Below are 26,005 nucleotides of genomic sequence, written 5' to 3'. Positions count from 1 at the left end.
AAAAGTGTGAAACAACTGAAAATATGTCTTATATTCTAGGTTCTTATAAGTAGCCACCTTTTGCTTTGATTACTGCTTTGCACACTCTTGGCATTCTCTTGATGACCTTCAAGAGGTAGTCACCGCAAATGGTTTTCCAACAGTCTTGAAGGAGTTCCCAGAGATGCTTAGCACTTGTTGGCCCTTTTGCGTTCACTCTGCGGCCCAGCTCATCCCAAACCATCTCGATTGGGTTCAGGTCTGGCGACTGTGGTTTTTCACTTCACAGGTGTGCCCTGTCAGGTTTAATAAGTGGAATTTCTTGCCTTATAAATGGGGTTTGGACCATCAGTTGTGTTGTGCAGAAATCTGGTGGATACACAGCTGATAGTCCTACTGAATAGACTGTTAGCTGCTTTTTTCTTGCCATAATACAAATTCTAAGTAAAGAAAAACGTGTGGCCATCATTACTTTAAGAAATGAAGGTCGTCAGTCCGAAAACTTGGGAAAACTTTGAAAGTGTCCCCAAGTGCAGTGGCAAAAACCATCAAACGCTACAAAGAAACTGGCTCACATGAGGACCGCCCCAGGAAAGGAAGACTAAAGGGGGCTTTACACGCTGCGACATCGCTAACGATATATCGTCAGGGTCACGTCGTTAGTGACGCACATCTGGCGCCGTTAGCGACATCGCAGCGTGTGACACCAAGGAGCGACGATCAACGAGCGCAAAAACGTGAAAAATCATTGCTCGTTGACACGTCGCTCCTTTCCCAAATATCGTTGCTGCTGCAGGTACAATGTTGTTCGTCGTTCCTGCGGCAGCACACATCGCTATGTGTGACACCGCAGGAACAACGAACATCTCCTTACCTGCCGTCCACCGGCAATGAGGCAGGAAGAAGGTGGGCAGCATGTTCCGGCCGCTCATCTCCGTCCCTCCTCTGCTATTGGACGGCTGCCGTGTGACGTCGCTGTGATGCCGCACGAACCGCCCTTTTAGAAAGGAGGCGGATCACCGGCCAGAGCGACGTCGCAGGGAATGTAAGTCCGTGTGACGGGTGTTAGCGATGTTGTGCGCAACGGGCAGCAATTTGCCTGTGACACACAACCAACGGGGGTGGGGACGTTCACTAGCGATATCGGTACCGATATTGCAGCGTGTAAAGTACCCTTAAGAGTCACATCTGCTGCAGAGGATAAGTTTATCCGAGTCACCAGCCTCAGAAATCGCAGGTTAACAGCAGCTCAGATTAGAAACCAGGTCAATGCCACACAGAGTTCTAGCAGCAGACACATCTCTAGAACAACTGTTAAGAGTAGACTTTGTGCAGCAGGCCTTCATGGTAAAATAGCTGCTAGGAAACCACTGCTAAGGACAGGCAACAAGCAGAAGAGACTTGTTTGGGATAAAGAACATAAGGAATGGACATTAGACCAGTGGAAATCTGTGCTTTGGTCTGATGAGTCCAAATTTGAGATCTTTGCATCCAACCACCATGTCTTTGTGCGACGCAGAAAAGGTGAACGGATGGACTCTACATGCCTGGTTCCCACCGTGAAGTATGGAGGAGGAGGTGTGATGGTGTGGGGATGCTTTGCTGGTGACACTGTTGGGTATTTTTTCAAAATTGAAGGCATACTGAACCAGCATGGCTACCATAGCATCTTGCAGTGGCATGCTATTCCATCCGGTTTACGTTTAGTTGGACCATCATTTATTTTTCAACAGGACAATGACCCCAAACACACCTCTAGGCTGTGTAAGGGCTATTTGACTAAGAAGGAGAGTGATGGGGTGCTACGCTAGATGACCTGGTCTCCACAGTCACCAGACCTGAACCCAATCGAGATGGTTTGTGGTGAGCTGAGGTGGAGTGAAGGCAAAAGGGCCAACAAGTGCTAAGCATCTCTGGGAGCTCCTTCAAGACTGTTGGAAGACCATTTCCAGTGACTACCTCTTGAAGCTCATCAAGAGAATGCCAAGAGTGTGCAAAGCAGTAATCAAAGCAAAAGGTGGCTACTTTGAAGAACCTAGAATATAATATTTTCAGTTGTTTCACACCTTTTTAAGTATTTCATTATATATATATATATATATATATATATATATATATATATATATATATATATAATATATATAAACACACACACACACACACACACTTGGATGGTTTTCTCTTATCAAGTGTATACAGCTTATCTGTAGACTACTATATGAAGTGAAACTTGGAAGATGTATTAAATTGAGAAACCAGCTTGCAAAGTGTAAGTATAATGAGCTGGAATATGGACAGTTTCTAATAGTAAGCAGACGGTCAGTCCTCTCCCAGCTTCCACAGGCTTTGGAACATTAATACAGCGAATATACTGCCTAAAGGAAATGCATCATCAGGGCTGTTGTTTAAAGGGAATCTGTCAGCAGGTTTTTGCTACCTCATCTGAGAGCACTATGATGTAGGCAAAGAGATTCTGAATCCAATAGCTTTTGATTTTCTGATCATGGACAGTGCGCCTCTAAAGCTGGGACGTGTACACCCGGCTTGAGATTCACATTATCGCTGCTGAAATGAGCCGTGCGCATGCGAAAGATTTCCAGGAGCTGCAGTGGCTCCGGATTATGTCATTATGCCCTCAGGGAAGTGATAACATGGAAAGAGGGCTGACTAGTCTGGGGAAACAACGCCCCTTTGACTAGTCAAGGCCCTAATTGGCTTGCGAAAAACTGAAGTAGTTGAGGGTTTTTTTACACATTGATTTTAGAGAACGATGTTGTACAGAGCTGGTTATGAAGAGAATTTTGACTTGTAAATGTGAATGCTGTTGGCTTGTATGGCATAAAGGACCTGACAGGTTCCCTTTAATTTTGAAAAAGGGTAATAGAAGAAAATAAACCAAAGGTTTTGTTACACAATTTCTCCTGAGTACGCCAATACCCCATATGTGGTTGAAAACTACTTTTGAGGCACAATCCAAAGCTCAGATGAGAAGGAGCCCCATGTTTGAGTTCAGATTTAGTTGGCATGGTTTGCGGGTGCCATGTCACATTGGCAGAACCATGTGGTGCCAGAAAATCAGAACCCCCCACAAGTAACCCCATTTTGCAAATTACGGTACAACCTTCAATGTATTCATCTAGAATGTGCAGTGAGCATATTAACACTACAGGTGTGTCAGGAAAAATGTATACTAGTGGGCAGTAGAAGAAAAATAATTACTTTTTCTTCGCACTAAAATGTTGTTTTAACCCCAGATTTCAAATGGCCACAAGGGGAATAGGTAAAGGCCCCATAATGTGTTACACAAGATCTACTGAATGTGGCAATACCCCACATGTCACTGTACAGTACACAGGGCTGAAGGGAGAAGCGCTGTTTGGCTTCTGGAGCATATATCTTCCTAGAATAGTTTGCGGGCTCCATTTGCAGAGCACCCTTAGTGCCCGAACAGCAGAAACCCCCTTAAGTGAACACATTTTGGAAATTACACCCCTCTGGGAACTAATTTATGGGTGTAGTGACAATTTTGTCTGGAATGAATATTGCAAAATAAAAAACTGCAAATAAGACCTTATAGAGCCTAATACATTGTAGTGCCCATACATTATGCCCAGCTCATGTTTTTGGAGACACACACCCCATAAATTAAGTGGACTTTTCTCAATACAGCACTGCTAAACATGGACGTTAACTGTGGTTTAGGCACATTGTGGTGCTCAGAAGGGAGGGAGGCATTTCCAATTGAGTGCAAATTTTGCTGGATTTTTTTGAGGGGAGGGGGATAGGCAGAGCTCTTTCCAGAGCCTTAGTGCTACCAGTAACATGGAAGGCCCCTATATTTTTGTTAACCGATGACAGACCTGAATGGGGACTTGTTTTTTCTTGTGGGTTCAGTTGAATGCTTTTGGTGACAATTTAGGTTGTAGAACATTTTGGGTCAGTTAACATTTATTCTGTGCTCTATGCGGAGCACTTACTTTGGGGTTTCCATCTGCATTTCCAAAATACGTGATTCAAGTATTTCCTTTCGATGGATCCATTCACTTTATTGAGACAGCAGAGTTACTCCAGACTCAGTTTGGCCTCTGTTCAGCAGTGTCCATCTTTTCAAAGACCCACAAATAAATAGTATAGACAGCGTCCTAGGGATGTATTCAAAGTTTTTCTTTTTATTCCATCAAGCGACGTTTCGCCCTACATATGGGCTTTGTCAAGTATAACAAAGCCCATAATAGTCTATACTATTTATCTACATTTTGATTGGCAAGAAGGTCCCTTGGATTTGAATTGCGTCCCATATCCTATGAAGGATCCAACTGAGGTGCTGCCGACAAGTTTACTTTTCCCTGCACTTTGGTGCATGTTTTAAAAAGATGCGTAAAAGATAGATAACCACGAAAAATTTATGGAAAATCTCCTTAAACATATTAGGATCTTGGCTGCAACATGTCCATAAAGATTAATTTCTTACATTCACCTCTAGAATTTTTTCCACCCAACTGCAGAGCACACAACAAGCCTGGTGAGAGATTTCACCAAGATATTTTGGCTATGAAGAAAAGATATGAAGGGAAATGGAGTCCATCAATGCTTGCAGATTATTGCTGGACAATTATAGGAGATGATCCGATGCAGGAGTACAAGCATAAAAGAGCGGTCACTGAATAAAGAGCAAATCTTGTAGTGTAATTTCTGTTTAGAATTCTCAGAAGTGTTTACAGATGTGTTCTAGGTATTTGAATTGTTGCTAAGTTTCCCCTAAATAAATAGCAGATAATCGGCATAAGGCTGGGGCCAAATGAGCGTATTGCATCCAATGCGAGTGCATCGGATACGACTCTTGGCTCCTGCTTTGCTGCAAGTGTAAAGCGGGCTTTACACGCTGCGATATTGGTACCGATATCGCTAGCGTGGGTACCCGCCCCCATCTGTTGTGCGACACGGGCAAATCGCTGCCCGTGCCGCACAACATCGCCCGGACCCGTCACGCGTACTTACCTGCCCGGCGACGTCACTGTATTCGGCGAACCGCCTCCTTTCTAAGGGGGCGGTTCGTTCTGCGTCACTGAACCGCCGCCCAATAGAAGCGAAGGGGCGGAGATGAGCGGGAAGTAACATCCTGCCCACCTCCTTCCTTCCGCATAGCAGCCGGGAGGCAGGTAAGGAGAGCTTCCTCGTTCCTGCGGTGTCACATGGAGCGATGTGTGCTGCCGCAGGAACGAGGAACAACTTCGTTACTGCTGCAGTAACGATATTTGAAAATGGACTCCCATGTCACCGATAAGCAATTTTGCACATTTTTGCGACGATGCAAAATCGCTCGTAGGTGTCACACGTAACGGCATCGCTAATGCGGCCGGATGTGCGTTACAAATTCCGTGACCCCAACGACTTCGCATTAGCGATGTCGTAGCGTGTAAAGCCCCCTTAAGTAGAGTGTCATGTCACTGTGATCCGATCCTGCAATCAGATCACAGCTGCAGAGGTGAAGGCGGGTGCTGCGGAGGAGAGGACAGGGATAATCTCTCCCTGTTTCCTCCATTTCCAGTTGCTGCCATTATCACACTGCACTCCAGTGTCATCCGAGTGCAATTTGATGTTTCTCTCACACCCATAAACTTGTATGGGTACGAGTGAAAACGGATCGGATTTCACCCGCAGCATTCTGTGACTTTTCTCGGTCCAATTAGGTAAATCGTATTTCACCCAGACCGTTTTACTCGCCATGTGTCCTAGCCGTAAAAAAATAGTCTGCATCTTTATACTTGCAAAAATAATGTTTCAAAGTACTGAAACTTTTATGCATTAATTATATGTAGCAGTAAAAGGAAAGCTCTTTGATATCATAGAAATAAGAGCCAACTAAACATTTTCATTTCAGATTTGAATTCAGGTGGCCAAAATCATTAAGAAATGCTCATTTCATAACCAAATCTGACAACTTTTGAAAATATATAGAACTGTGTAATAAATCCCAGCATCTTACTGGTTTAACCAAAATGGCAACTTGGATTCACGTTAATGGTTTAGGGAAATCCCCCTCCACTTCTTTATCTGCTGGTAAATAATGTATCAATCTAATAATGTTATATGAAAGAATAAAAGCTGCCTGAAAGAATAAATTAGAACAGTTCTGTAATATTTAGGATCCACAATCCCAATTCTTGGGAGGACTGTTTCCTTCTAACCATAATTCGCCAATGATCCCATTCGCAAACAGTTTGCTTCATGGTCTCCAAGCTAGTTACCTATAGAATACATATATATATATATATATATATATATATATATATATATATATATATATATATATATATAATGGTACTCTATTCGTATTGTATTGGGATCTCTACCCACCTCCCCTCCTCTCTCCTTTATATATGTTGAAAATTTCCACTACATGCTTCTTTATAAATGTAAGAATAATTGTGCCCCATGCGTGGGGATCTGTAACGTTTCTAATATAGGCAAGCTTTTTTTTTTTTTTAATAAAGCATAAAAAAATGTTTCAAGATTAGAATTACAGATAAAACCACTGTATACAGAGCTGAAAACACAGGACCCACCATCCACAATAGGTGAAGTCACAGATTCCCCTCCGTTCATAGTGACCTTCTGCACACACTCATCAGGGCAGATCAAAGTGCGGCTGTGCAGGACCTCACTGTCGGCTAGTGTAGATGATGTAGGATGCGTCATCCATCAGAAGAAGAACAAAGATGGCTGAAAGAGGAGGTGCGGGACCTGGAGAACGGAGACACCCATCCGACCCGTCTGCACCGGACCGACTGTTAGTTAAGTATTATATAGATCCGGTGACAGGTTCCCTTAAAAGGTTTGTCATGGCTCGGGAAAAAAATCTACAGTCACATTCTATGACTACAGATTGCCGAATTATGACACATCGTCGAGATCCTCTGGATTCATGATGCAATGGGTGGTCATGGGATCAAATGTATGCAATCTACATGAAGACTAGACTTGTTTGGCTTTTCTCTAAAGAAGTGAGTTGAAAGAATCCACTTAAGTCAAGTCTGCATGTGAGCATAAGTATGCAAATCACATATGTGGCCATGTGACCACCCTCTTGTAGTTGGAATACCAGGAAATCTTGACAATGTGTACACTGCACGCTGTCTTGATTGTGCAGTCTGCAGTCACATGTAGCATACGTAGCAGCTGCAGACTTCAGTCCTAAGCCCAGTCTACCAGTTTAAGTGAAGTCCCACAGTCATCATTATTGAACATTTTATTATTGAATTTTTCTTTAAACTTAAAACCTGACCAGCATTCGTAGGGAACGCTAGCATTATTATTCAGATTATGCAATTTTGCAAATAGTTTGGCAACGTCAGACATTGCATGCACGCCAAATTAGATAGTTAGATGTTCCCTATGTTTATAGCCTAGTAAAACGTTGTAACTACCAGCTGACCGGAGAATCAGGACATAAAGTACAAACGAAAACCAAATGCAAATGTTTAAGTAAATAGTACAAAACGTTTGTGTGGAATAAACAAATGTGACACCAGCGTCTCCATGCTGCGCTCTAACCAAACACTATATTCTGCTTTTGGTGGATTTTTTTTCCATGGAATTACAGTAACCTAATGTTAAACATACATTTTAATCTTACAGTAGTTTTTTCTGTACATTTTTAATGCATGCTGACCCATAGTTTGATGAAATTATTCATACACACCGTTGTTATTATTATTATTAATATTATTATTATTAGCTCCATAGGACTGTTCTGTAAAGATCAGAATCTGTCATATATGTCTGTGGGGAGAAACTGAAGGGATCTGCGTTCATCGATTTTTTTTTTTTTTTTTTTTTGATCCATTGCTAAGTGACTGTTCACCTCCTTCATGTTTTACAACTGGATGAGAAAAAATAAAATTTAATACATAACAAAATAGGCCCGTTGTTCTTACATAAGCCATCCATTTAAAGTTTTTACAAGGAACAAAAGATAAATGTCTTGACTTATTTAGGGCAATCACAATAGATTACCAGTCCTGAAGGGTATAAGAATTGTGGTTTTCGCAGTCCTCTTCGCACAGCAGGAGGCATATTTCCTAAGGACTGAGCACACTGAGCTTATATTTCTGGAAGTTGCCCTTAAAATGAACCTGTCGTCTTGAGAAACGCTATTTACCTGCAGATGTTGGGTTAAGCTGCAGGTCAATAGCCTTTAAACCCTGATTAGCTGGCTTACCGGAAAACAGTGATGGCAGGGAGAAAATGGCATTAATTTTCTCTGCCACCACTGTCTTCCAGTCATAGGTGTAGATCAGGAAGCAATTTCAGGCTGTCATTGCCCACTACATACTGAGCGCTGCTGTAATCCTGCCACGATTCTTTGTTTGACCAGCCTGATCTACACATGTTGTATTCACTCCCTGGCATATTGATAGACACGCTCACTTAAAAGTTAGTGATGAGTACCTGAAATTGTTCCCTACTTTACTCCTTCCCCTTCTATGACTGTAAGCCAGTGGCAGCAGGGAAAATAAAGTATCAGTTTCTCCCTGCGACCACTGTTCCCAATAAGCCAGCTAAAACAGGATTTAAAAGCTATTTACCTGGAGATTACCCCTTCACAAATACGCAAAAGGGGTAACAATGTTTTGAACTTTTCACTTTCAGGCTCCATATCTCACCATCCACTACATCATCGAACATGAGACTACCTTCATTTTATAGACACTTGGCTATCTCATACCTAAAATTGACTTGCAACTAGTTAGTATATGATTAGTTATGCATATTCTTGTCATGCCACTGCATTGTTACTGTTTTGCATCTAAAAATTCAAATTTTAATTTTTATTATTTTGTTATAAATCCGCCTTTGGCTTTCAACACTGTTCAAATCCTTCTGGACATGCTCTCTATCAGATTCATGCATGTCTCCACCGAAATCTGATCCCAGGTCTCTTCTACACACTCTCAATGGTGGTGCATATTGGTTAACTCACTTGGGTATATATACAGCTTTTTTTCAACTCTAACCACAAGTGTTCGATTGCATTGAGGTCTGCCAACTGTTGAGGCCAATCCAGCACCTCTACTTCATTATCATTGAACCATTTCTTCGCCAATTTTGACTTATGCTTCTGGTCGTTGTACTGCTGAAACACTGTCCTCCTCTTCTTAGCCACAGTACTTGCATATACGAAGTAACTCGTCTTGTAGGATACTCACATAAACAGTTGCTCAATAATGAGACCACCATCAATTCTGGTCAAGGGGCCAACACCTTTTGACATCTCAATATGAATATACAATTTCTATAGAGAGCCTGGTGTACGCGGGGGCAGCCCTCCGGGTTCATCTACAAAACTAAACCTAAGAATGCAGATTGTGTCAGAACAGCTGCAGCCAGTAATCTAAGTGATACACCAGTGGATTCAGAATCTCCCTGCCTACATCATGCTGCTCTCAGATAAGGTAGCAAAAACCTGCAGACAGGTTGCCTTTTAACAGCCCTATATACAAAAGGACCATAGGATTAGTGCATTAAATATGTCAAGCAGTAATGTAGTAGATTATAGTTTGGCTCAAAACATATTTTTTGTTATATTTGAGGAGTATAAGGCTAGATTCACATTAATACAGTACTTTCCTCTGAGAACTACGGTACATCTGAGTTTCTGTCAGACTCCACGTAAAACAGGATTCTGATGGAGCCATTCACTTCAATGAAGCCGACGCGGTCACATTGGACACTGTCTAGCCTCCATCTTGACAACATCCATCTTTTTAAAACATGTACAAAAATGTGGCAGATCAGGTTTTTGTGCCTGTCTAAAAAAGATGATCACTGCGTAGATGGAGGCTAGACATTGTCCAGTGACTGCCGGCTTCACTTAAGTGACTGACGCCATTGGGGATTGTGACAGACCCCACCGTGGTTCTCAGCGGAGAGCATGGTTTGTGTGTGATCCTAAGTAATATGTATTGGCGGTATCAGTGAATCACACGATACAAGCAGGGCTGTTATTGTCAGGGCAGGCCGAGCTCCGCACATCCATCCTGCTCGCTCGATTCTGACTTTACAAACGGAAGGCTGTTGCCCTGACAACCAAGCCGAATGACTAGATGGGATGTGAGTTCTTCAATTCCCAGTGTTGCAGCTGCTTTCCTAGAACACAGGCAGAGATCTGCAATGAGCCGAGCAGAGAGATTGCTCCAACAGGCGGTGTATTGGGGGCTGGTAGCCATAGCATGCACCATACACCAGTCTCCATATATACACGTACCATTATATGGTTCTCCCTTCTGTGACTGATCAGTTCTCCAGAGCATCACATTGACATGAATTGCGTCCATCAGGCTTTTTTATTTGACCAAAAGAATAATAGCTTTGATAATGCATACCATATTTACTGCAAAAAATTGATAGGAAGATGCAAGGAAATCCAAATATCAAATTTGTACAAAATGGTACACACACACACACACACACACACACACACACACACACACCATTCTCACCTTCCCTGGCATTTTGATGACATTTCGTTCTTCCCCCTGGTTGGTACCTGTACACTTTACATAGACGTCTAGGAAAAAAATCCAGCTCCAAAACAAAGCTAAAATCAATTACATTTATTGGCAAAATTCTAAAATGCACAAAAATAGACTAAAACCAAGAAGCTGCGGCTTGTGTGCGGCACTGGCCCATGGCTACGCGTTTCGGATGAAAAGACGTCCTTTGCCCAAGCTGACTAGATTGAACATCGGACGTCTTTTTGTCGGAAACATGTAGCTATGGGCCAGTGCTGCAGGTTTAGACATGGATCTGTTTTTCTGCATTTTAGAATTTTGCCAATACATATAATTGATTTTAGCTGATTTTTGGAGCTGGATTTCTAGACTTCTCTTTGCATTTCCTTCGCTTTAGAGTGATTCCGTTGCTCCTTCCACAATGACTACAATATATTGGGTGAGCTGGCTTAATTCAATCTACCTGTATCCTCTGCCTACATTGATGACTTGTTATTACACGTGTCATTGCGGCCTATATTTGGATGTAGTAGTCACATTACACACCATTGCTGGAGGCTAGAAGACATAAACTGGCTAGGGAGTAGGCTAGTATCGCCACTAAAGAGGCAGAACGTGATTATACTGTGTAAGTTAAATTATAAAAAATAGTTTAGAGTTATGTTTGTCCAGTCTTGTGGGTTATCAGGCGTTCTGCAGCAAAATTTGCAACCATTAGAATTGTTTCACTTCCTCATGAAAGATATTAACAAAACTGTGCTGCCGATCTGTGCCAAAAATTCGAATTGCAGGGACATATTTTTTCACGCACTGTGTGGGTGAGGATTCTTCAGATCTCATCCACTTTGCTGTGATTGTATCTCGCTGTGGATTTTTTTTGAGACCGTTAGGATGGAAATCTGCAGTAATTTCCCGAACTTGAGGATGTATCCTTTAGGATCTGAACAGAGATGCCGGAAAATAGTAAAAAAAAACCCAAAAAAACCCAAAACCCAAATATAAATAAGTGCGAGATATTGTTCTTTGGTAGGGGAGGGGCGAACAAGGGGAGGTAGGGGGGGATGGACAGGCTTTGTGGTATTCCTGTAGCACAGACGAGTGTCAAATATTTGGGGGTCCAGATAGGAAGGGACACTGAGACCATCTACTTCCTCAATTATTCCCCATTAATTGGGAAAATAGAGCGCGAGCGACAGTCGTGGGCCAATCTCCTGTTGCCACTACTAGGACAAAACCACTTAATAAAAAAAAAAAAAGAAACACATTTTTTTGAAGAAATAAATAAAGTTAAAGTGTCATTATGACCCTTCCTGCAGTGCTATTGTTAACAAATGCAGAAATCTGAGCATAGGGAAGCCACAGCTTATTAAAGCATCAATTCCTCTGTAAAGGTAGGAGGATTGGCCGTATTTAGCCCTATTGAAGGAGCTGAATTCAAGGTTTAACTGGTCAGATTATGATATGGTGTGTCAGCCTGTATTCAAGCTAATTGACTGTTAACATTAGGCCTAAGCCACATGGCATGAAAATCGGAGCGAGTAGAATGCGATAAAACATCGCATTCCACTCTGACCATTATTAGCCTGTGTTCAGCACCCACCCATGAGCAATTATTTTCTCAACCCTAATCAGACCGAGAAAATAGTCGCAGCATGCTGCGGGTGCAATGCAATCCTTGTTTCTCTCGCACCCATTCAAGTCTATTGGGCGTGAGAAAAATCGCACTGCACTCGCATTACACAATACACAATAGCTGGCAACGGAGGAGAGAGGGAGATAAATCCCTCCCTCCCCTCCTCAGCGCCGGCCCGTCCCTCACTCTGCGCCAGCCCGCCCCTCGTCAGCGCCGGCCCGCCCCTCGTCAGCGCCGGCCCGCCCCTCCTCAGAGCCAGCCCGCCCCTCCTCAGCGCCGGCCCTCCCCTCCTCAGTGCCAGCCTGCCCCCCGCAGCTGTAGTTCGATTGCACCATCGGACCTCAGTCGCAGTGACACTCGCATAACACTCAACTCCCGCTGTGCTGCCAGCATGAGCTGAGTATCATGCGAGGATCGCAGTAGTCCCTCGTGTGGCCCCGGCCTTAAAGTGACTCCATCACCAGGATTTCACATCCAAACTTTTTATATGAATCTAGCATGTAGCTCTTCCAAAGACCAAATCAGTATTTGAATTGTTATGCAATTGAGCCGTGTAGATCTGAAGCCTCTGTCACTCCAGCTCTATTTCCGCTCAGCACCACCTCCTCCTGCTTGACTGACAGTCTCTATGCTGTGTGACATTAGTCAAAAGACAAGCAGGAGGAAGTGGTACTTGGCGGGAATAGAGCTGGAGTGACAGAGGCTTCAGATCTACAGCCTCATTTACATATCAATTGAAATTCTGACTTGTCAGTAATGGAAGAATAGCCTGACAAAGTAAAGGTATTTCTGGACTTGTCTTTGAGTGTGTTAATTGTGGGGTGAAATCCTTCCGACGGATCCCTTCAAGTTGACATCTGAAATATGTTGCAAAATAGTACTATGTAGGAAATTTTCTAAAGGCTACAATAATAACTAAAGCTGCATCATTGGTAAAACAGGACAGTGGCTTCATTTGGAGACCTTTGAACACTCACTTTGATTTTCATTGACCAGTAATTATACGTATTCAGGATTAGTTAATTAATGCATATTGGATATGTGCCACAATTTGGTTCCCAGGCCATTACCATCATACTCGTATGTGGTATTATGCAGTGTTTATATGTTTAAATATGTAATTAGTCTAGATGCTTTTAAAATGTTAATTCAATAACTTGGTAAGAAATACTAAGCAATTTATTGTTTGTGCCCATTAAGAGATTGTTGAGCATAAGGCCCATTCATTGCTCTGTGTAAACAAACATGGCCGCACTTGGTTGACTGACGATCACGATTGTTCTCTGCAGCACACCTACATATAAACAGGGTAAGTGCTGCAGACAATATGCAAACTCTGCCGGGGCAAACAATTGTATTAGCAATGATTCTGCCCCTTACAGTTTGTACTGACCTGTGTAGAAGAATCTTCAAAAAACACAGAAGTACGGCCGTAATTATATCTTCAATTGGTGCTTGTTATGGGCAGAAGTCTACCCGTGTAAACAGTTGCTGGTTAGTAATGCCTCCATTACAATAATCAGCGGATAACTGACTTGCGTTCTAGATAATACACAGTCTTTGAATGGCCTGTCCTGCCGTTTCATCTCTTTTATATCAGCCCATGATTGTGTAAACCGGATGTTCTACGGGTAAATAAAGATATTCTGTGTGCACAGATCGATTGTATTAACCATTTTACTGTGCTCATTGAGTTGTTGGTTGGCCTGTCTGTAGCGGCCATTACACGACCTCTGATCATCTTTTTGTATAGCCATTTAGCGATCATTTAATGCCTGCAGTCAGCAGGTGTAGATGCACCTTAATGGTCTGCATACACATGCTAACAAAGTGGCCCAAACCCGCCAATATTGGTGAGATTGGCCAAAAGTTGGTGTATGGGGATTCCCGACTCTCCTCAAACATATGTGTGATGAGAGAAGGATCCTGCCGGTTGAAACTCCACTGCTGATCCTTTTTTTTTCACGGTGGAGATAAGTTGGGAGCAAATCACTCCTAGAGAACATAGCACCTTCCAGACGAGAAGTTGAGAGGAATAGCTCTCAACATCAATATCAGATGAACGATGATTCATTTAACAGCTTTCTAATGTTTTTGAGAACCTTAAAAGGTTTATCTGGGGCTTCAATTTATTATGGGCCTGAGAACTAACAGTCAGGTAGTTGATAACTACCTGCCTGCTCTGCCCGGCGCATATCTCTGCCGACAATGAGTAGTCTCTGACCGCTCCTGCCAGTGATTCTGTAGCTTCCACTGACATCACGTCGACAGAGCAACAGCAGCTTCTCTTCTGATCTGTTCTATTGATGGGGCGTTACTGCTGACGTCATACTGCTATGCTGCGGGGAACTGGCTTTCAAACAACATGATGTCAGCAGTCACGCCCAGAAGAAGAAGAGGTGTGCTGACGTGAAGCAGCAGAATCACCAGTAGGAGCGGTTCGTGGTCGCTCTGAACCGGTGCCAGGCAGGTAGATAGCAGCTACCTCTCTGCTAGTAATTAAGCCCATAGTAAAAAAAAAATAAATTGTCGTGGACAACCCCTTTAAGACTATAGAATAATAGACTATAGATCTAACCTGACCACAGATATTTTATGATTTCTAATTAATGCTAATAGAGGTCTGAGGATGGATCCGTTGGTGGATTTGTCTGTCCCACCACATGACTTTCTTGGTCTTATGGAGACGGTTTCTATACATGACAGGAAATATGTAATGTGCCTTCAGTTCCCTGACATTATGTGCGCCAGCTGTTAATTGCAATTTGCCGGCGAGCTTGATAAGAATTCTTCGCTTTAAGCTGCTGAGAAGCCTGGCTTTGATGTTGACAATGCACTAATTTGTAAAGGTTCCTAGCAACGCTGCCTAGTCACTTACCAATTAGTTGGCTTAAAAATAAGTCCGAAAAATAAAGCGTGTGAGTAGCCTTATATCTAACCAGCATTACACATGTTTGTCTTTTCTTTCTGTCAGGCAACCTTGAAGCAAATGGATGCTGTGACGAGCAGAAGCCTGAAAAGAAAATTTGAAGAAGTAGATGCTGGCTCGCCAATTTCTACATCAAAAGATTCTGATGATGAGATCTCAAACAGCGACAGTGCCGAAAGCTGCGACAGCATTAATGCTCCGACCACCACTGAACTCACCCGTATGTTATTTTCAGGAATGCTATCGGGTGGTGTAACTAGATTGTTTTATTCTCATAGATTTGTGGTCTATTTAGACCGGATGATTATTTGGAAACTATTGTTCCTATGAAAATTTGTTCCAGATTTTATATAATAAGCTGGCAATCACCAATGAGTGAGCAAAACTTTTGTTCGTCAGGTGCAATGATTTTTAAGCTTAAAAATCATTGTTCTTAGCATCCCATAAACAGTAGCTGGGCAATATATGGTTATCTTAAAGGGGTTGTCCCAGGAATTATATTATAAAAGTATGCTATCAGCGTCCAATTGCTAGAGCAGCAATACTGGGACAGTACTGGGCTACTTAGACTTCTGATGATTCTGCAGGTCATTATGGTTCTTGGTATACATTGTGACTTATAAGGAGCCCTTAGGATTCTATCAATTTAAAAGAAAAGTAATGGGCAAAATGCCTCATAGTAGAGTGCCCCCATTATCTCTTAACAAGCTGCTTCTGGCATCACAGCATCACACTGGTGTAGACATAAATGAAATTTGAGTAAATGGCATTTGGCGACTATAAGCTGCGGCCACCACCAGTGGGCTCTTATATACTGCATTCTAACATGCTGTATATAAGAGCGTAGGCCGCTGCGTAGAACGTAAAAATCACTTTATAATACTCACCTGGCGGGCGGTTCGGTGCAGGCTGGTTGGGTAGGCGTCTTCTTCACTGGGTCTGGCGCCTCCTTTTTCTGCCATCTTTGTCCTCCTTCTGAAGCCTGGGTGCATGATGCATCCTATGTCTTGCACACTAGCCGGCATTGAGGTCCTGCGCAGCCGCACTACAATACTTTGATCTACCCTACTCAGGGCAGATCAAAGTACGCCTGCGCAGGATCTCAATGCCGGCAAGTGTGTATGACGTAGGATGCATCATGCAACCAGGCTTCAGAAGAAAGAGGGCAAAGATGGCCATCCGACCTGTCTGCACCGCACTACTCCTTAGGTTTGTATTATAAAGTAATTTCTACAGTCTTCAAAGTGGCCTGGGCTCTTATATACAGCATGTTAGAATGTTGTATATAAGAGCCCACTGGTGGTGGCCGCAGCTTATAGTCTCCAAATCTGGTGACAGGTTTCCTTTAAAATAATGTTCCTGTGCTGAGATAATCTTATATATGTGTCCCTGCTATGTACTGTGTAATGGCCGTGTCTGCCCGAACAGGGATATCGTCTGATCTTACCACCTCCCGAACCGAAGAGGAGGCAAAAAAAGAGTATACGACATTACACCACAGGATTCTTTATGTGAGGTAAAACATTAAACTGCCTCTTTTTTTGATAATTTTTTTACCTCAACTAATGAATTATTTTCGATCCTGTGCAGTAAAATCTATACTTTTTTACTCCCCCTGCCCAGGAGATGTGGTACAGTCAGACACAGCCATTACACAGTACATTGCAGGGACACATCTATAAGATTATCTCAGTCCAGGAACAGTTTTTTTAAATACATCCAATTGTGGAGCTACCTATATTATCCCAAGATCTGTTGATTAATAAGAACTTTGTGGGAAACCCTCTTTAAATTCGAGATTGGTATATTGTCTGATGAGTATATTAGTCCATTAATGAAACACGTTCATCTTGCATTTTGTGTACAAAACTGGACCCTTATGCCCTTATGGTATATTAAAACCATTGCCATAAATATGCCCCTACCTGCATTTTCCCCAGTGCTGTGTCATGTTTGTCGGTCATGTAAATGCCTTTCTCGTAGTTAACCATGCACATCATTTTCTGAGACATTAATTCATATGGAACAACCAATAAAGTTCTGACTGATTCTTAAATTTATTTTATCTAGAAGTGATAGGACACAGTGGACATTAGTTGATTTTTATATTATATAAAATGTATTTAAATGTATTTTAACTTTTTTATTTTTAATTTTAGCAACATCCATCCTGAAGCGACAGAAACTTCTGAGACAAAAGAATGTCCGTTTTGACCAGGTCACTGTCTATTACTTCTCACGTCGTCAAGGATTCACCAGTGTGCCAAGCCAGGGTGGGAGCTCCTTGGGAATGGCCCAGCATCACAATTCAGTGCGAAAGTATACCCTCTGTGAATTTGCCCAAGAACAGGAGGTGACACATCGGGAAATCCTGCGTGAGCACCTAAAGGAGGAGAAACTTCACACAAGGAAGATGAAGGCGAGTCACGGGTGCTTTGTATGATAGTGACCGGGTGAGGTCAGGGTTCTTTAGTAAATTGATGGTCAGCATCATGGACCTGATATGGTCATAGATGGCACATGTACAGATTGCTCTAAGTAAAAAATATGAAGTAGACTCATCTGACCATAACACACATGTCTAGATAGAACACATCATCTTTGTGTATTCCTTTGCAGTCGATGCATATGGGAAATTGTAATATGCAGTACATTGGACAATAGTTTGACTTATTCTGAAACTTTACATCATAGTACTCCTCAAAGCCTAGATCTAAGCAAAACACGAAAAAGGCTGTGAATGAGAGTAACCCCATTCACCCAATCCAGTCAGTAGATACCTATTCTTCTTCTGAGCCTGGCATGTGCCATTGTGACGTGTATCTGGTCTGCACTTACTATAATCCTCCACTTCCTGTAAGTACAGTCTTTTTAAATAGTCTACAAAATGTTAATTGCAGAATTGGTAGCTCTAAACCTGGTTAAGCTCATGGTCTTCTGTCAGATTGACTATAGTTGGAGTATCATACATACTTGGATCATACATTTCCACTACCTCTAGGTTCTCTTCATTCCCAAAGGTCTACATGATGAAATGTCCCTATGGAGACTTGGTCTGTTTCAGGCCTCTTTGCCCTGTAATCTGCACATTTTAAATATCTTAGGCCAATTGAGACCATTCTTTATTTTATAACAAGGTTGTAAATTCACCACCTCTTCTTTTTTTTTTTTTTTAGAATATTTACTTTGAATGGGAATGGTTTTGTGTGAAGCTTCAAACAGATGTCACTTTACTAATCAATGTCTTCAAGCACATGGGGTCTAAATGTTGAGTCCTTTATTGTATACCTAAGTTACTTATGAAAAAACAAAACACAGACACGGAGTGCTCCATTACAGTGCCATTGTTGCACTAAAAATTAAGGTAAAGGTACAGTAGAAATAAGTGTGCGCTCCTGTCGGGAAGAACTCCATGAGCGTTTGCTAGAAGAAGGTTCTACACTCTTTTGTACCAGTGATTGGATTAGATGATTGATGCCTTTATAGGTGATATAACAAAAAATAAATTCTAAATTGATGTGTGGCTGATATCTTCACCTACATCTGGCAAGCTGTAGGTTTTCAATAGACTCCTCAGCCTATATATAAAGTCATGCTCAGTAATGTTGGCACCCTTGAAATAGTTCCAGAAAATGAAGTTTTCCTCCCAGAAAATTATTGCAATTACACAGGTTTTGTTACACATATATTAATATCCTTTGAATGTAATGGAACAACAGAGAAAAAAACTGGGGGGAAAATTAAACATAATTTCACAAAACAAAACCTCCAAAAATGGGATGAACATAATTGTTGACACATTCTACTTAATATTTGGTTGCACATCCTATAGAATAAATAACTGCAATTAATCGCTTTCCATGACCATGAATAAACTTCTTACACCTCACAACTGAAATTTTAGACCACTCTTCTTTTGTAAACTGCTTCAGGTCTCCCATATTGGAAGGTGACTTCTCCCAATACCAATTTTAAGATCTCTCCACAGTTGATCAATTGGATCTAGATCCAGACTCATTGCTGCTACTTCAGAACTCTACAACGCTTGTTTCCATCCATTTCTGGGTGTTTTTTGAAATATGTTTGGGGTCATTGTCCTTCTGGAAGATCCATGACCTAGGAATCAAACCCAGCCTTCTGACACTGGGCATTACATTGCGATCCAAAATCCTTTGATAATCTTCAAATTTCATGATGCCTTGCATACAGTCAAGGCACCCAATGCTAGAGTCAACTAAACAACTTGAAAATATCTTTAAACCTTCACCATATTTGACTGTAGGTACTGTGTTCTTTTCTTTGTAGGTCTCATTCCGTAGAATTATGTGCTTTACCAAAAAGCTCCACCTTGGTATCATTTGTCCACAAGACACTTTCCCAGAAGGATTTTGACTTCCGTACATTTTGGCAAACTGCAGTCTAACTTTTTATCATTTCTGTGTCAGCAGTGGGGTCTTCCTGGGTCTCCTGCCATAACGGGTCTACTTATCCACCATCCAGACTATCCTGTGTTAAAAACTTTCATCAGTTTTTCTCTGCTGTCCATATCGAAGGAGATTGGCTGTGGGTCTTAAACTTCTTGATTTGATTATGTCCCACACGAAGGACAAAGGAACATCAAGATCTCTGGAGATTGACTTGTAACCTTGAAATTGTTGATATTTTTCAACAATTTTGGTTCTCCATGCCTCACAGTTCTCTTCTCCTCTCTATGTTCATCATGCTTAATGTAGCAGAAACAGACACACAATGCAAAAATTAAGTCAACTTCTCCCCTTTTAATTTGGTTTCAGGTGGGATTTTCATATTATGCACATCTATTACTTGCCACAGGTGAATTTGAACAAGCATCACATGCTTGAAACAAAGTTATTTACCAACAATTTTGTCCGGCCCATTTTTAAGTTTTTTGTTGTGAAATTATGTCCAATTTTCCTTTTTTCTCATTTTTTTTTGTTCCAATACAAACAAAGGAAATATATGTGCAGAACAAAACGTGTAATTGCAATAATTTTGTGGGAGAAATGCTTCATTTTCTGGAACAATTTCAAGGGTGCCAACACTTTAGAGCATGACCCTGTTTGTATATCAACGGGTAGCAACCATATAACTAGGTTAAAAGGATATTCTGACCAACAGCATCTCTGGCAAATCCTCTGGATGCTATAAATGTCTGATGTTGCAGGCCCTTTTCTAGGTAACCAGCAACAGCCATAATAAAAGGAAAATGAGAATAGCAGGATAGCCAGGCCATGCATGTGCACACCTATCTGCATTTAACCTTAAGTTACTCACGCCAAAATACTTACACTACTTCGGTAGTCCCGTGGGGAACAGGGGACCCCAGTTTTCATATTCAAAAATAAAAAACATATTAAGGAAGAATTTTTACTTTTATATAGGAACTTAAGGTACATCATCTTAGCTAAATGATAATATAAATTTTAGTAATCCACAAAATTTAAATATCTACTTATGTATTATGAACAATCAAGTAATTGTTTGGCAGCAAGTTGCGCAAATCTTTTTGTGCTCATTGCACATAAATTTCTTTTAGTTATCAAATTTGGTTTTAGTTTTTCAGTTACTTGATCTCACTCACAAATTACATCGACCTTTGACAGGACTTGGGCTACTTCCAGAACAAGAAAGATCGGTGTTAGTGATGAGTAAGCACTACCATTGCTCGGGTGCTCGTACTCGTAATGAACTGTTTGATGTTCGGATGGGCTCGACTAGTTTACCGAGTGTAATAAAAGTCAATGGGGTAATTGTGAAAATTCTAGAAAAATGCTTGAGTTCCCTATTGACTTCCATTATACTCGGTAAACGAGTCAAACTCATGCATAGAATTATAGAATATTAATCCAAGCATCATACTGCTCATTATGAGTACCTGAGCATGGTAGTGCTCACTCATCACTACTCATTATAATTATTGAGTCATCTTTTCAGGAAACATAACAAGATGGTAATTCTTGCTTTATACTTTTATGAGCTTTTACGAGTTTTGTCGACAAAAGTTTCAGAAATTCTCTTTGGGTAATTTTAGTCTCATTATTCATGTTATGAATAACCAAAGCATTTATTGCTGATACATTGAAGAGCTGAAAAAAAAATGACCAATACACCCCAAGCACCTCGCTATAGCATGTATAGACGACACTGTGTCTCACGATGCACTGAAGCGGCTAGGATGCTACCGAAATGGACGGTTACTTAATTTCCGTAAAAATATGACTAAAACAAACTCATTTGGGGTCCAATGGACACCACGTGATTAAATAAAGGTTAATCCAAGAAGAGACAGAATAGGCGGCACTCAGCGGCGTCCAAATGCAAAATTTATTCAAAAATTCATACCTAGGGGTACAGGTGGTGGGGGAGGGAGAAGACTAAGTCACAACGCCAGACAATGCGGCGTTGTGACTTAGTCCTCCCCTTCCCCCACCACCTCTACCCCTCGGTATGAATTTTTGAATAAATTCTGCATTTGGACGCCACTGAGTGCCGCCTATTCTGTCTCCTCTTGGATATACATATGGTCTACGCCCTAGGACGTGCACCTAGACCCTATGCTTTCTAGGAACGAACAAACAGCATCCCCTCTGGATTAGCGGTGCCCGGTTTTTCTCACTTTGGTATAAATAAAGGTTAAGGTAATAAGACATTGCGGAAACAGCCCAATGCACTTGAAAGCCTGTTTGTGAATCCTTTTTTTTTCCACCTTTCTTATAACTTTGGACATAGTCTTCTACATTCTCACGCCCTTTTGCCATAGGTTTAGTATCAGATATGAGAGTATGTATGAGAGCTTAACAGATGTTCTAAGGAATGGTTCTTTTTAACACATTTTATTAACAATTTTTTTCCCTGTTATTTTTCTTATTTTTAGTTGACAAAAAATGGTACAGTAGAGTCTGAAGAAGCTGAAGGCCTCACCTTGGAAGATGTTTCAGATGAAGATATTGACGTAGACAATGTTGAAGTAGACGATTACTTCTTCCTTCAGCCATTGCCCACGAAGCGACGCAGAGCGTTGCTCCGAGCAGCTGGTGTACATCGCATAGATGCTGAAGAGAAGCAAGAACTCCGAGCCATCCGACTCTCTAGAGAGGAATGTGGGTGCGACTGTCGACTCTTCTGCGACCCCGAGGCTTGTCCATGCAGTCAGGCTGGGATCAAATGTCAGGTGAGGAATAATATTGTGCTTGTCCTTGACTCTCCTTCCCCCCCATTTGACATGATTAATACATCAATGCATCATATTATGGTTCAAAGATGGCTACATGTAAAGTTTCTCTTTTCCATAGCAATCAGACTTTTTTTTTTTCTCAAATTTTGTAATTATGAAATCAAATCTGAATTTTAGTTTCTTTGGGACACAAAAGGCCCTAAGTGATTCAGAATTACACCTGATTTTTCACAATGTATGTGTCCTATTTCTTGATGTTAAAAAATAAGATATTTTTAGTTCATTTTTATACTATCGGTTGTGTGTAATTTTTTTTTTGTAAAATATAAATAGTTTACTGTATAGTCAATAGTCACATTAATTATGTTTCTTGTACATTAAAGGCACATTCCTCATTGATGTGAAGGCTTTCTTACACAATTCCCTCCTTTGTCTCTTCCCTGGTGTTCTTACACTAATAGGTGGATCGTATGTCCTTTCCATGTGGTTGTTCTCGGGATGGCTGCAGTAATATAGCTGGCAGGATAGAATTTAACCCTATACGTGTACGGACCCATTATCTACACACTATCATGAAACTTGAGCTGGAAAATAAGCGTCAGCAGCCACGACCTCCACCCCTTGAAGAGGAGCTTCCTCATGCCTCTATTGCTGTCCATCCTCACCAGGAGACACAGGACTTCCATGAATTCATTGCCGAGAACTATCACTTAGAGAACGAAGCTGCTGTCAGACACCTTCAAAGTGCGGAGGAACGCCAGAGGCTTTTGGATGAGGGTGATGAGGCGTCTAGTCTCAGTCTGGACTCCAGCGTGGAGTCTCTAGATGTATGTCTTCTGGAGTCTCCTATCTCCCTGCCATCGTCCACCTGCCATTCCTCCATAAATCCTGTTTTGTTGTCTTCTAGCACTTCTGTCCTCTGTTATACCGATGAGGACTCTGGTAGACCAGCCACACCACCGGATTACTCTGATGGAAGTGTGGTATCCATATATGATCACAATTCAACAGGATTAGACACAGGGTCAGAAGTGACAGTATCTGTTCACTCTGAGGCCACCGAACCAAGTGGCTCTGTAAAGGTTAATACTGAGGTTTGCACTATATTGACCCCATGCTCTAAAGAGGTGGACTCACCCTCTGAGTCTGGGGGCAATGCTTCTGACTTGGCATCTCAGACTAACGATCCATTAGTCACTTGCTACAGTGAAGGGGGGAAGCTGCGAGAAGATCCTGAAAGCCAAACCTCCTGGTCAGGCCAGCCTTTTTCTGCAGAAAATACCCTGACCGCCTGACACTTTTGGCAAACATTTTGCACAAGCCACTCCCAACTTTCCCCCTCCACTTATTATCCCATTGCTCCCTTGTCTTTCTACCCTATGCGCACCTGTGAAAGAAACCTATTTATACAGGCTTTGTCCTCCTTTATTAAGGTCCATTTTTATTATGAGATAAAAAAATACAAAAAAACCTCCAATCACTCTACTCACGAGACAAAAAAAGAACCCTTGCCCGTTTCTTTTCTTCAGTGATGCAATTGACTTTTATAAGTACCCTTTAAGCAAACTATTGATCAAGCTAATAGAAGATTTCTATACACATGGCTTTGAACTGATTTGGTTAATAGGGGTAACTTTTACTTTTACTGTGTTTTATTGCAATATTTCCACAGTGTTTTTTCACCCAGTCATCTTAGGTGCATCAGGCCTGGTTGCCATAATGTAAAACTTTATTTGCAAACTAACGGCCATGCAGATTTTGGTCTGTGACAGAAACATATGGTCCACTAGCTGCTTCTGACTTCTGGCATTTTTTCTTTCCTGGGGCCCTTGGTTGCCCCTTTGAGCCTATATACATATTGGAACCTAATGTGTGAACGAAGAGCAAAGTTGGCCCAGTAGTACGGTGCTATTGAGTAGGGTTAGAGTGAAATCTCAGAGTTTGGAGAGCTGAGCTGCCTTCTTTCTTTTTAATATATTTTCACGTCCCGGTGCAGATGCACTTTAACTTCAAGGCAAGTCTTTACAAAACTGAACTAACCTACAGGACTCTCCTCAACTCTATAAAGCTGCTAATCTTTCCACCTGGACGATTTAAGGGGACAGTTTGTCTCCAACGTGTTAGTCTTTTATCCATATGGATTTATGGTATCTATTTCAAGCAGTGACCCCAGGGGTTGGTGCCTACGTGTAAACAAGCAGTATGTATAGAGTCCTTTTTTTAAATTAGGTTTTTCATGTAATTATTGTGTTAAATTATGAAATTGGAGAGATACAGAATATTTATTTCCAGATATTATTGATCATCCTGTTTTTGATTTTATCATGGCAAACTTTTAAAAGCAAGAAGCCATTGCCATGTTTTCAATGTGCTTCTTGCACGCGTCCAACTTATCGGCCTAGCTTTAATGGCGAATCAAAAAACTGACGTTCTAAGATCCGTCTGATCTGACAGGTTGGTTTACAACTGGCTAATAAAAGGCTGCCAGCGATGGCTAGGCTGGCACAGATTGTGGTCTTAGTGTGTTTCTTTTAGCCTAAAAAGCTTACGGTTTGGTATTTTTAGTGTACTCTAAAATTCATAGTTTTACCTCCTTAAATGTACAATGGGGGAATTTGGATGATTCTTAGACCTATCGCTCCTAGATAAACTCTTGGGAATCGCAATACATGGGAAAAATATACATATATGACAAATATATATGTAACTGTCCTCGAAGTGTTAGCATTGAGCCGGTTCAGATTCACAATCCTCCTACTTGACCATGTGTTCTCTCATTGTCACCAATGGAAAAATGTCACCAATACATTTGAAAGGCATTGTCCTTCTGTAATAACTGTTTTAATATAGGTTATATATTGTGTCAGCTAGTGATTGTTATCTCCACGACACACATTTTCCCATTCCAACTCTTTTATGGTACTTCCATAATGGCACAGGTCATCACTTGCAGGGGTTTGGACCTGAAGGTCCTTGAGGATCCTTCCAACTCTACCATTCTATGATCATTTGTCAGATGCACGCTGCCGTATACCTACTAATCATCACCCAGGGTAGAATGTGTGTTCCAAACTATTAATCTCACCTATTTAAAGTAAATTAATACAGATAATGACGTTAACATTTTCATGCCGGACGATCTTCTGATATAAGTATGTATCAGATGCCTTAAGGGTGCTTTACACGCTGCGACATCGCTAACGATATATCGTCGGGGTCACGTAGTTAGTGACGCACATCCAGCGCCGTTAGCGACATCGCAGCATGTGACACCAATGAGCGATGATCAACGAGTGCAAAAACGTGAAAAATCGTTGCTCGTTGACACGTTGTTCATTTCCTTAATAGCGTTGCAGCTGCAGGTATGATGTTGTTCGTCGTTCCTGCAGCAGCATACATCGCTATGTGTGACACCGCAGGAACGACGAACATCTGCTTACCTGCATCCACCAGCAATGAGGAAGGAAGGAGGTGGGCGGCATGTTCCGGCTGCTCATCTCCGCCCCGCATCTGCTATTGGGCGGCCGCTTAGTGACGCCGCAGTGACGTTACTATGACGCCGAACGCACATCCCCCTTGAAGGAGGGATTGTTCGGTGATCACAGTGACGTCGCTGACAAGGTATGTGCGTGTGACGCTGCCGTAGCAATAATGTTCGCTACAGCAGCGATCACCACATATCGCACCAACGACGGGGGGGTGCTATCGTGCACGACATCGCTAGCAATTGCTAGCGACGTCTCAGCGTGTAAAGC

At 41.7% G+C, this 26,005-nt stretch overlaps 1 protein-coding gene across 7 annotated transcripts in view; it reads left to right on the top strand.

Moving 5' to 3' along the window:
• Positions 1 to 24,757, top strand: part of CSRNP2 (cysteine and serine rich nuclear protein 2) — a 63,372-nt gene extending 38,615 nt beyond the window's left edge. For all 7 annotated transcript variants that reach the window (XM_075337125.1, XM_075337121.1, XM_075337120.1 and 4 more), the window contains 4 exons: positions 15,101 to 15,275; positions 17,215 to 17,474; positions 21,951 to 22,247; positions 22,712 to 24,757. In XM_075337125.1, the coding sequence (XP_075193240.1) occupies positions 15,116 to 15,275; positions 17,215 to 17,474; positions 21,951 to 22,247; positions 22,712 to 23,545 (1,551 nt within the window). In that variant the 5' untranslated portion in view covers positions 15,101 to 15,115 and the 3' untranslated portion in view covers positions 23,546 to 24,757. The remainder of the gene's footprint in view (positions 1 to 15,100; positions 15,276 to 17,214; positions 17,475 to 21,950; positions 22,248 to 22,711) is intronic.
• The last annotated feature ends 1,248 nt before the right edge of the window (positions 24,758 to 26,005 follow it).

This window comes from Anomaloglossus baeobatrachus, chromosome 2 (assembly GCF_048569485.1).
Source record: "Anomaloglossus baeobatrachus isolate aAnoBae1 chromosome 2, aAnoBae1.hap1, whole genome shotgun sequence".
In the NCBI taxonomy this organism is placed as follows: domain Eukaryota; kingdom Metazoa; phylum Chordata; class Amphibia; order Anura; family Aromobatidae; genus Anomaloglossus; species Anomaloglossus baeobatrachus.
Note: the sequence above shows the minus strand (reverse complement) of the source record. Positions and strands in the feature narration are given on the sequence as shown.